The following is a 12,748-nucleotide window of genomic DNA, read 5'->3' as shown; positions in this document are numbered from 1 at the left end:
GCGACGAAGAAATTGAAGTGTCAAAAATTTTGACACCTCCGATTGTCCCGCATGACAGATCGAGGCTGAAAGCGCATTAGCAGACAGCATATGGCCAGGATGGATCCGATCAGAGACCAGTCAATGCTCGCCCCACTCACAGTTCAATTGGTTTGGCTGCCAGAAGCCTGCAGCAAATATTAAAAAACATTCGAATTTCACTGACTTTAAAGTTGTAAGAAAATCAATAAAAAAAAATCAAAGTTTTTTGGGGAAGTTTCTGAAACTTTAAGTGTTGCTCTTTTAACGAGCAACACTTCTTCCTTAACTAAATAAAGAAATCCTTATATTTTATATAGATTTAATGCCTTTAGGACACTCATTGTGAGCTCATTTCCTTCCAAAGGAATAGTGAGAGCTCTCCAATCCAAGGGGAAAGTCAAATCTTTGTGCGCGGATATCCCTAAACCGGGCAAGGGTTGTACCCCGTGCTCAGGATGGCGAAGAAAAATTATGAATTTATGCAGATTCGTGTGCGTGTTGTGTAAGGGAAGCGACAAAGATTCATTCCGTGTCATCAGTCAACTTGATGGTGTAATTATATAGCATTACAAAAACACAACAAGAGGACCAGCCAGTACCCAGTAACCAGCACCGAGGACCCAGAATGCTGTCCCTGCCCCGAGCGAGCAACTGCCAAACGTAGTTCAAGTATCCGTGGAAAGTGTTAATAATGATGATGATGCTGCCGAAACTGGATGCTGGCTGCTGGAAACAGGATATTTTCGGCCGAATAATTGACTGCAGTTACGCGCCTGGAGTTTATTAATTTAAATGTCACCGTTCAGGATAGGATGCCTCGGCTGTATGTAGATCCTGTAGTTTATACAGCGATGATGTCAAAAGGTGAAATTTCATACCCAAACAGTTGCTCAATCTGTGGGATTGTTCCTTGACTCGGGCTTAAAAATATATCCACTACGATTTATCTTCATTAAAAGTGGGGTTTTCTTTTAACGAGCAACACTTCTTCCGGAAGTGCACCACTACCTGTAAATGGAGATGGCAAGAGCGTAGAATCCCTCGATAAGAAGTCGGTTGAGATCAAAAGTGTGTATCTGGAGTAGGCAGTGACAACTTCACCGATATCTTAAGATCTGGCCCCCCAAAACTAGAGCTGCAGGTGTCACAAAAAGCAACCTAGGCGATCTGGCCGCTGCTGGTCAAGTGGTGGCCATAAAAACAACGTTGGGTCGGCAGTTAAAAGGCCATAAAAAAGCAAAGAAAATTTCATTTGTAAGCCCAACCAAATACCGTTTAAATTAAGTTATGAATTACACTTTTTATGGGGCACACGAGGCGGCGACAAAGTTCAGATGAACACTTTATGGGTGAGGAAATACTCGTATGTATTTCCCCACCGGATATCATAATTTCTTTTGGGGAACTGCAAAGATGTGAAGAAGGAACTTCCTCTTTGGTTAATATAGCACCGACTAACGCAATAATTATTAGGATTTATTCCTTAAAAGCTTAGGCAATATATCTACAAAAAGCTTCCTTCTTATGTTTCATACATCTTTCTTATATTTACATAGAGTACTCACAAATATATAAACATAGACTGAAGATGACTCGGAGCTACTCCTATTATGTGGTAAATTATTTTCTTCTTTTTGTGTGCTTCTGCCACAGATTTGATTCATTTCATTCTGCCACAAAATGTTGATTCATTCCATTCGGTTGGTTGATGTGAAGAGGTCCTTGGAACAAAATGGCCACCCATCACAGGGCCCAACACATGCGCGCTAAACATCAACTGTTGCCCTTTCAAATTGACCCTTTGTCCGAGGCCACACAACAAAGAGTTAGGCAGGAGGAAGCGAGAGGAAGGGGTCACAGTAACACGGGACATTGGCCATTTTGGAAGAGATTCGCACAGAACAGAGCTTGACCGAGCCAATCCAGCCGTCAGCAGGATACGACTTCGGGACACTGTCCTGCGACTGAGACACTCCCCTGGGTCCAAAGGGAAACCGGGCAAACGGGTTGGAGCACCGCGCAAAACTCATTTGAATATAAAAATCATTAAAATTCATCGTGAAAACGTCTTAAGTTTCCTGCTGTTCGGACTCGGACTCGGTCTTGGACTCGCAGTCGGAGTCCAGTCTATGTGGGACTGTGAGAAGAAACAAGAAAATGTACGGTGCTGACCTCTGAACTCTGCCTATCCTGTTGGCCGCTGCTCTGCGTCGCTGTCCCGATGGGAGTAATGCCGGAATTACGTGCGTGACTGACCAATGCGCTGACCAATGTCCAGTTTGTAAGCCCTAGCCGCACATCCTTTCCCACCCCTTTCGCCAGCACCCGTTGTCCTTCAACAAGAGTTCCCGAATCCCGTCTTGAAAGTTACCTCATGCGCCCGCTGCCGCTGCCGCGGCTGTCGTCTTAATGATTAATAAAGTCTAATTTATGAAAATAATCTGTTTGCTCTGTCAGTCTCTGGACCCAGGGTCCAGGGACCAGGTGTAATCTGAATCCGAATCCGATGTGATGTGCGCCCCAGACAATTGGTTTTTGCATAACTCCAAGCGAAGCTGACAAACCCGAACAATGGGCCCATCAATCAACAGATTGTTGGTGTTCGACAAAAGGTTTGCATTTCAATCTTTCAGCGCAAAGTAAACGCACAAATATCGTAGATGTTTGCGTAATTAGCCTAATGGATAATTTGCGTAGCAGCGAAAGTTTAAATTGGATTTATACCCACATATAATTGAATGAGAATATGTTCTTGAGCATTTTCAGATGCGTAGGAAGCTCCCGAAAATGTATCTCCAATTCCATTCACATTTTACTCTCAAATATCATCATCATCTCTCATTCAGTTATCTGCGGCACGGCACGTGCAGCAAAGACCGAAGATGAGAGTGCAAAAGTCAAGCCTCAATAGGGAGCAATCCTTAAGCAGCATTCGGATATGATATCCCAAATCAAGATAGCCCATAGCCACTGCCTATACAAATAAATAAATCACATCACAGCGAAAAGGGGATCTTAAAAAACAAGATCAACAAGATCAACCCTTCGATGCAAACATTATGATCTTCCGCATTAAGAAAGGAAAGAGTCCGAGAGAGAGAGGGAGAGGCGAATAAGGGCAAACAAAGCATCCACCGACCTACGGCATCCGAACAAAGGCCAATGGATGCGGAGAGTGCCCTAATTTGTCGGAGTTTCAGTTTCATCTGTGGGTCGAGAACCAGAGCAAACCCTAACACAAATGGGTTAAACATCCGACGAACCGCACTCACTAAATGGTCCACAATGGAATGCCAACGGAGGCTGCACGCGTAGGGTCCTTGTTGTCGGGGCAAGGGTTTCTGCTGCCTCTTTTCTTGCTGCGTTTGTTTGCCACGCCTGATCGGCTTAAGTGGCGCATTGAAAGGATTATGAGCTCTACGAGCTCTGTATCTGTATCTGTGTCTCCTTTTTTGTTTGTCACAAGCTTCTTTTTGCTGCTGTTTATATGCCACCTTCCCATTGTCTGGGTCTGGGTCTGCCACTTGAATGTTCATTGAGTTTTACGCATTCGAAAGGATCTCTCTCGCGCTCTCGCTCTCGATCCGCAACAATTGCCAAGTGTCCATTGTACTTTAACACTTTTATCCTATGAGTAGAGTAGCGTAGATGCCGAGGGTAGTTGCAGCCGTGGGCGTGTGCTGACAAGTGACGAGTGACGAGAATTTTCCCACATTAAGTGGCTCAGCGGGGATTCCCCTTTTCGCACTATCTGTGTCTGTGCCTGTGTGTCGTGGTGGCCTGGTGTCGCTGTGCTGTGTGCTGTGTGCAGTGCATTGAGTGCCATTGAGAACGCGTCGAAGCATGCAATTTCGCATATTATATTCGCTAAATTGCACTAATCGCTTAAACTTTTCAGCGAACGAAAAACGGGGGAGGTAAATCTGCGTGTAAACCACATTGTTTAGGGCTTAAGACTCATTTAATGTGTTGTCATGGCACAAAAAACGGCTTATAACGCATTTGAATTAGGTTTTTCCTCTGACACAAGTCAGACGGAGAGCTGAAAACTTTCCACTTAATTTTGATTCTTTTCATTCACTTGCACATATTTTCCCATACTCCGGGAAAGCCCCTCAAAGGCCACTTGAGTGCTGAGTGTCTTTGTTGCAGGATTCTATTCATGGATGGGCAGAAATTACATATTCATATGAAGTGAGGCTTTTTCTGATGGGTCTCAAGTGCCTCATTTGCATTATCCTTTCAGGGCTTTCCTTTTGGGAGTGCAGCGACATCAATTTGTACCCTATCCCCCTCAATGGAACTCAATGGAACTTTTGGAGCCTATCCAATCAATCCTTTCTGTTTACGCTGCACATTTGAGACCCTAAAGATTTGAATTTTATGTCCAGCAGAAAAGGCGGAAGGAACCACTTACAATGCCAGAAATTGACTGGGTTCTTGGACCGTTTTGTGGTCAAACAATGAGCGGAAGAACGCACATAAAGTGCCAAGAGTTATGGCCACAGAAACCCGAAAAAGGGAAGAAGAATGGAATGGATTTCAATGAGAATAGGCAGCCGGCTAATATCCTTTGAGTGACCGACCGACTCCCTCTCTAGAGACAAGATCTAAGAAATAGTCAAGCTGCGTGTCGTGTCGGGGCAGCCTCATTAAACGGTATTTTTGTTGCCCATCGTATCTGAAAGATGCATCTTGTTATCTTGTCAAGAGATTTCTGTGTTCTGTGTGTGAGAGGGTGTGGTGTGCTGGCGACAATTTTGCGTCATTTGCGGTTGCGACCAGGGGCCAGGAGAAAGAAAGAGATACGACATGAACCCATCCATCCAGCCATCCAACCAACCATCTAGCCAACCATCCATCCATACCAACAAAAGGCGCCTTTGTTTGGATCCTCAACAGCAGCCGTTGTCGTCGTCGTCATCATCGGTTGAAGTACGAGCGAGTATCTCGTATCTTGAATGTCTCTTGCAGCTTGCATGTGTGTCGCCTCCGCTGCTCCTGTGAGTGGCGGGTGGGGGGGCACCCTAATGTGCTTCTAATGGTGGTGGACACAACCGCATGAATATCCATCTATTGTTCCTCCAATGAACAGCATTGTCTTGCTTGCAGTAGGATAGTAGCGTGGCGTGGGATAGTGAGTAGTAAGTAGTGGTACCCCGTTCTTTAGCATTGATTAACTACAGTATGTAAAATATACATATGTACGAGTGTATAGAGCGTATAGCCCACAGATTGCACAACAATTGCATTATCAGAAACTATTACTTTGTGCTTGGGGATCGATCTAGAGGTCTCTGGAAATGGAAGTGGAAGTGTGGATGTGTGGAAGTGTTGGAGTGCGTTAATCTCAATCGCGGTTCAACGTGAACCTAATTGAAATTGTTCACCCTAAAAATTGATGTCGCCAGAGATCAGGGAATGCTCTGGCTGATGCTCTGACGATGTTCTTCCCTCTGTTACAGGACAAAAGTTCAGTTTTAACAAATTATAATCTCAAAGCAAAGCTCTCTCTACCTCTCTTTCTCTTGCCACACAAGACATTATTTAAACAGCAATTTTGCATGCTCTTTTTGGTTGATAAGACCAGCCACAGACGTCTGTTTATTTTCAACATCTATCTATTATATACAAAATATCTGGCATATACATATATATGTTCAATGTACATATGTACTAAGTATTAAAGTGCTATTTATTCGTTAATTAGAAGCGTGTGGAATATTTCTTTTTAGTATGTTTTCTATTCCCGTTTTTGTTTACATTTTTGGCTTGGAAATTGACAGCAAACAAACAGACACTCGACTGACAGATTAGCTGGTAGAGGGGATCTCTCCGGAAAGCACTCTCTGACTCTGATGTTCCGATGAACGGACCTACATACATACTGTACATATGTACAGTCTCTGCCTAAAAGCAGGTCAATTGACCTCGTCTCTGGACTCTCGCTATGGCTCTGTTTTAAATGGCGCTTATCAGCCTCATTCAAAGAAACAAAATGCTTCTTATCAACCGACTGTCTGCAACAACACTGTGTCTATATATATATACATATATACGATTAAATATACTATACACGGAGAGGCAAAAGATGAAAAAAGCTTCTGAAGCGGAACAGATGAAAATGATACCATTCCTCCCGCTTTTTTGTAGCAATGGAATTCATATTTCTGAAAATGAACTGAAAAATATTGTTTTTCTTGCCAGCGAATGATGATTTTTGTTTTCATTTTTCAACTTACGCCAAAGAAGATTGCCGATTGAAATTTGTTCTTTCAAGTTGATTATGGAATGACTTTGTAGAGCATAAATAGAGGCATCATTTAAGCAGATAGTTGATCAAAATACGAAGAGGAACACTTTACCCAGAGTGCAGAGCTAAGTCCTGAAAAGTTGCAAATACATCAGAAGATCGATCAGGAAATGTTTATAAAGATTCAAAAGAAGAAAAACTTGGGTGCGATCAGGTTTCAAATTAGTTACAACAGTTCAGCAGATCAGAAAGATCCTTTGGGTGAGAACCGAAGGTCATTCTCATTTACTTGGTCAATTTGTGATAATACCAAAACCAGATACAGATACAAATACAGCCACAGCTACCGATGGACACTGTCCGATGCATCATTAATTATCGCCCTAATCCATCAGCATCCGTCAGCAGCCGAAGCCTTTCGGTGTCTCACCTTTGCCTCCTTATTCCCTATTCGGAGGAGGCAGCAACTTTCTCACACTCGGCAGGAGCCTGGATATTAATTAACCATGCCAAAATAGCGAAACTGACCATTAACACTGAGACAGACTCGTCCAGAGACCCAGAGAACTGTCCATTATCTCTCTAATAAGCGAAAACACACGCGTTGTGCGAGTATCCTGTAAGGGGATTCTTTTCCTGGCTCGTCAGAATATTTCATAATTTCCACTGACCAATGTCCAGTTTTCGAGCAACCCCTTCGCCCAGCTTGAGATTTCTTGGCGAGAATCCTTTCTTCTCTTTGCTTAAGCCCTTTGTTTTTCTCGGCATTGTGTCCTGCAAAGGCCCTTTGCATAATCAATAATCCTTGACGCTGACGACCAGCGCGCTGGCCCAGCGCCCATTGTCGCGCTGACCGAAGGAACCAACACGTCTGAAAAGATAAATTATGGTTTGTAGTCAAATTGAAGGCAAACAATCCCCGCAGACAAGGACCCCTGCACCCAGGGAATGCAATGGGTTGGAAAGGGAGTCGAGAGTGGAGTGGGGTGGGGTGGGGTTGGTCATTTGATAACCCTGAAGACAGCTGGCTCTGTGCTAATGCTGGAACTGGACGATGGTCAGAAAGGATTTCGTTTCTGTTCTGTGCCTCTAAGGAAAGTTTGTTTTGCTCTATGAATTTATGTTTTAATTTGATTGAAGTCTAGAGAGAGTTTCTTGGAGTTTGGAAGATATTGAATATGTGTTAGTCTAAGGATTGAACTGACCATAACTGACTATGGTTTGAAACAAAGATTGACTCCTTAGGACACATACTTCCCAATTAAATGTAATTCTACATTAATCCATAGTAAGGCAACATTCAGGACATGATTTGTACACATATTGATTTAGGTTGAAATCTATATATCTTGCTAGTGGGTAACTTTTCGGGGATTAACCCAAAATACCATCTCTCAATCAATCTCATAGCTCATATTCCGAAGTAAATCTTGAGCTATGCAAATGCTTTCTTAGGGACAGAATTGATAAGGAAAAAAGGGAAAGAATAAATTAATATTGCAGATTTCCCATAAGTTTAACCAAAGGTTATCTTACTTTCACGCATTCCTCCCAATCAATTGCTAACCAAATTCCACCCCCATTGCATCCTCACCTTTTGCACAATGCAAACACAATTATAGTTTTATTCAAATATCAGACATCGTCAGCTATATGGCTATAAGAAAGTGAGAGAGAATGAAACAATCTACGATAACTGGGGGGGATCCAGACAGTAGTTGACCTTTTGAAATCGTGTTGCAATGGCCAAAAGTCTTAAGACAAACGACCAGCTGTGCAAATGTCAAGACGTAAGTGTCAAAATGCTCATTAATAACGTCATCCTTAACGGCCACGTGAGTGTGTCCCTGAAGATAGGGATACGCGCCAGGATATCCGTGGGATGGGCAAAGCAAACAGCCAGGAGGAAATCGATGAGAATGCAAAAACGAAAGTACGGCTAAGCCGTCAAAGCGGACTCCTGGACAATGGCCAAAGTTCGTCAAAGGATGTTTGCGCAAGTAAACATTGAAAGTATATAGTTTCAGGATAGAGCCAGGAAGAAGGATGTCCAGGCTGAGGTGTATCTGTGTATCTGTGTCCCATGTGTACGAAGCAGTGTTAAATTGAAAAATTATGATAAATAGCATAATGGGATGGATAGAAGTTGCACAACAACCTAGCAAACATCCCACAGAGAGACACGAGAGTGAGTCGAGTCTTAGGATATGCAAAAGGATATTAATACCCGTGCAGGGGACCCGCCTCGGAATGGGTTTGGGGTTGGGGTTGAGGTTGAGGTTGAGCCCACAGACAATCCAGCGACCAGCAACGCGGCGCGTCGAGTGAGTGTTGCTAAAGTGTGCAACGGGCCATAAGGGAAAGACAAGACAAGACCCATTCGCCATGGGATATCATTTACGAGGCTGTGTGTCGTTTGACCGGACTAAAGGACTAAAGGACTCCTGGACCCTAACTCTAACTCTAACCCCTTCTTCCAGCTTCCTCCATGGACCAACCATGGATCGACCACGGGTTCTGCCTTTGTGTTTATCTTCCTGGCAATAGTTCACATGAGCTTATCTCCTTTGACGCACATCCTTTCCCTGGAATGTTTGCGAAAAAAGTTTGCCAATTGCCCGGGGGGTGGTGAGTCCTTCAAAGGGGTAAGGACACGGACACGGACACTCTATACTGCTCTCCATATTGACAATTGTCGTAACTTTGGCTGTGGCTTAAACTGGTGGGATATTCACGGCTTAGTCGTGTAATGTCCTCTGTCTTTATGGCATTCCCCGGGAGCGTGGAGCGCGTAAATTACTAAGCCAAGATATTGGACACACGTTGAAGGCCATTACTTTTGTCTTTCATGGTTAAAGGAAAATGACAGGCGAATAGTACGAGTACGAGTACGATTATATGGGCAATATTTGGACACAAAATAAATACTATGCTTCGGGATTGTAGCCGCACTTGGCCCGCCACTCCTGCTCCTCTATTTGCTTGAGCATCTTTCTGTTGGCCGGTGAATCTATGATGCATAGATTGCCGCAGGGCAGCTCCTCCCCCACCTGATCCAGCTGATCCAGGCGATCGTAGATGATGCCCACCACCCCATGCTTCTTCGTTATATTGCGCACCCGAATGTCCGCGTTGACGCTGCCCCAGACGAGAGCCTGGAGGTGCAGCTGCTGGAGCCGGGGCCCGATTTCCGGCCGCTGCAGCACCGTATTGGTGTGCATGGCCAGGCCGAAGAACTCCAAGCTGTGGGCCAGGTGGGCGGCATGGTCCAGGACACTGACGCGCTTGTCCAAATACTGGACGGGGCACTCGGGATTCGCGGTGAGCAGCACCACCGGATAGAGGTTCTGCTTGAGGCGCACCATCGTGCAGATATCCGCATCGAAGCAGGAGAACAAGATGCGTCTGCTGCCGGCACGCTGCAGGACAATCTCCAGAATGGTGTCCACGTACACATTCCGGTCGAAGGTGGGCTTGAAGCACTCGTCCTCCCAGCGCCGGGTGCTGTCCAGCTGCGGGAACTTGATCTCGATGTTGAAGCCAAGAGTCTGCGGCAGCAGGTCCTCCTCCTTCTCGAACAAGTCCAGCAGCAGGGGGAAGGGCCGCTGCTCGTGCAGCATGCGATCGCAGGGCACCTCGTAGCCCTTGTTGGCGGCAAAGCGCAGGACCCGCACCAGGGTCAACTGGTCGTAGGTGAACGCCTCGAAGGGCACGGCAATGTGGTTGGTCCGCTTGCATCCGCCCATCGCCAAGAGCTTCAGGCGATTGAGCTTCTCGAAGGGAAAGACCAGCAGGTCGCAGCTGGCGAGCAGCTCCTCGTAGCTCGCACAGCGCTGCAGGAGGAACTTCATCACAAAGTCGTGGTAGACAACCACTTGGGCGTCCTTTGTGAGCTGCACATCGAACTCCACCATGTCGGCATTGGCCACAGCGGCCTGCTTGAACCCATACAGCGTGTTCTCCCGCACCAGATTCTCCCCGAGGCAGTAGGTTGTGCCCGAGCCTCGATGGCCAATGTCCATCGGCAGGCGATTGCGGCGCCAGTAGCGCTCGTAAGTCCTCCGCATATCGCACTTGAAGTTCTCCAGGGGCCGGATGATCAGGTAGCGCAGGCACATCTCGATCAGGGGTCGGTGGGTGGAGGCGCAGATGATGGAGACGACCACATGCCCCTCGCTGTCCACCAGCTGGTCCGCATTCACGAAGCCATAGCCGTAGTGGTAGGGCGGCTCGTCGGGGCCCGACTTGTGGGCAAAGGTGTAGAGATCCAGGCGGTAGTGCGTCTCCTGCGGATTGCCAATGGAGCAGTGGTAGAGCTGCATGTCCTCCGGGCCGCAGCAGACGCCGTGGTACGGCTGGAAGCGGAGCTTCTTCGGGTGGCGCAGGTTGGCCACCTCTGTGTAGGCCAGACGGAGACTCTGGTCGATCTCCTCGGCAGCCGCGGACCCGGATTGACGGCTGAGCAGGGTGAGACGCTTGAGTGTGCGGACAGGAACCTTTTCCGCATCCGGGCAGAACTGTTCCTTCTCGAACATCGGCTGGATGTGGACGTAGAGCAGACGGGGCGACTGCTGCTGCCAGAGGAACGGCGCGTTGAAGATCTTGAAGTGGATGTAGGTCTCGCTGGTGGCCCATCCCCGATCCACCAGACATTCGGTGTCGGTCTCGTTGCGATAGCCAAAGCGATCGCAGTCCTTCAGCATGTTCTGGCAGGTGCGGATGACACGCGACTCCAGGCGGGACTCCCAGAAGCGTATGAAGTTCTGGCCCGTCTCCCCATCGGGGACGACCACACAGAAGCGATAGTGGATGTCGATGTTCCGTGGAATGATCACAGTCGCCTCGAACCTCTGCTGGCAGTGGCCGGTCTTCGCCACGAATCTGTTCTCGCAGGAGCAGTCATTCTTGTCCATCACGACCACCTTCTGGGGATCCCAGTCGCCCAGAGATTCACAGTTGCCGGTGATGGCCAGGTACTCGTTGCCCTGCAGCGGCCGGGGATACAACACGCAGAAGGGCCACTCTGTGGTGCGAACGGGAGGTGCCACCGACTCCTCCTTGGCATCTTCTTCCACCTGGTTGTCTTCCTCGCGGGCCTTTGCCTCCTCGTCGCACTCCTCGCGCTCATTGGCAAAGAACCAGCGATGCATGATCCTTGAGTATACGAGTATTAAACTCTTTTGAGCAGAACTCTTGCAACAGAAATTTCGATGTCTTTCAGAGGATATTCTCAATAAAATCAAAAATTGTAATGTATAACTTTTCGAGATGCTCGTAATCATTACAGAAAAAAATATCAACGCCCCCCAGCTATGTTTTTGATATTCTGTAGTTGTCAAAGCACATCGTTAAATATCCTCCAAGTAGAAGGACCAAGAACACACAGAACTTTCCCACCAAATCGTTGAGCATCCTGCCATACCATTTCCCTGCAGGAAGTGATCTTTTGATCCGGAAACTATAAACTGTGCTGCACACAAACCGTAGAAATCTCTGTGTCAGGCAAATGGCACGCAAGCCCTGTTCGGTTCCCCTCCCCGTCGAAACACTGAAACGAACCACCTGCGACAGGATCAAGCGACATGCCAGGAACTTAAAACATAGGGGTGAACCTCCTATACCACATATATCGACTAAGGGTGAACCTCCTCCTCCATTGATTAGGGGCGAAATTAGGCATAGTTTGTGTCGGGGGAAAAAACATAATTAGTGTTTACTTGAAAATTAAATTATAATTGTAGCAGCGCACAAAAAACTCTTATGGGAAAAACTGTGAGAAAATTAAAAACGAAATTCCCGATTCCAAATATAGAAATTTATTTAAATGTCTCCCTTTTTCGGGTCCAGTGACAGTTGTCAGTGAAACCATTTCGAACACTTCCCAACCAATCTTTGGGGTAGCTCTCACCTTCCTTGAGTCTCAGCTACACTTCCGTGGCTTCTTTGGGACTTTGGGGCGATCTCAAGTTACCCGCTGGTTAATCCGCTTGTTGACTAAACAAACAAGCCCGAAAAGGGGTGATTTGTGCATAGGGAGTTGAGTCTGGCACTGGATGGATTTCTCTGCGGAGGGATCCACAAATTTATGCGCGTCAACAGCGATTAGGCAGCAAACGATGCCAAACAAACCCCAAAACAGATCTGACACATGCCAGAGGAGAACCGAACTGCAGATGCTGCTGTTTGTTAATTTATTTGGAAAGGCAATGATCTGATATGAGGGAAATAAATAAGTTACCTTTAAAAAATACGCAATTGCCCCTTTTACAGCCCTTTTTTATTATTAATCGCAGTCCTTTCGCAGTGGATTCTTCAGTCATGAGGAAGTCTTAACTAATATTTGGTTTAACCTCCTCCAACCCTTTTTTTGCTGTTGACAAAACTCAACCACACGCCTGCCTGTCGCAAGCGGACTCTTGACTTCGCTTACCCGCAGCTCCTCTGACACAGCATAAAATTGTAGACACATGTCTG

The 12,748-nt window shown here is 46.4% G+C and overlaps 1 protein-coding gene across 1 annotated transcript; it reads right to left on the bottom strand.

The window, feature by feature from the left end:
* Positions 1 to 9,151: 9,151 nt before the first annotated feature.
* Positions 9,152 to 11,563, bottom strand: LOC111068331 (glycerophosphocholine phosphodiesterase GPCPD1). The gene has a single exon (XM_022357726.2). The coding sequence runs from the start codon at positions 11,554 to 11,556 to the stop codon at positions 9,202 to 9,204; it is 2,355 nt and encodes a 784-aa protein (XP_022213418.2). The 5' UTR covers positions 11,557 to 11,563; the 3' UTR covers positions 9,152 to 9,201.
* Between the last annotated feature and the right edge of the window lie 1,185 nt (positions 11,564 to 12,748).

The sequence above is a fragment of the Drosophila obscura genome, unplaced genomic scaffold (assembly GCF_018151105.1).
Source record: "Drosophila obscura isolate BZ-5 IFL unplaced genomic scaffold, ASM1815110v1 contig_4, whole genome shotgun sequence".
In the NCBI taxonomy this organism is placed as follows: Eukaryota; Metazoa; Arthropoda; class Insecta; order Diptera; family Drosophilidae; genus Drosophila; species Drosophila obscura.
The sequence above is the reverse complement of the archived record's forward strand: the minus strand, read 5'-3'. Positions and strand labels throughout refer to the sequence as shown.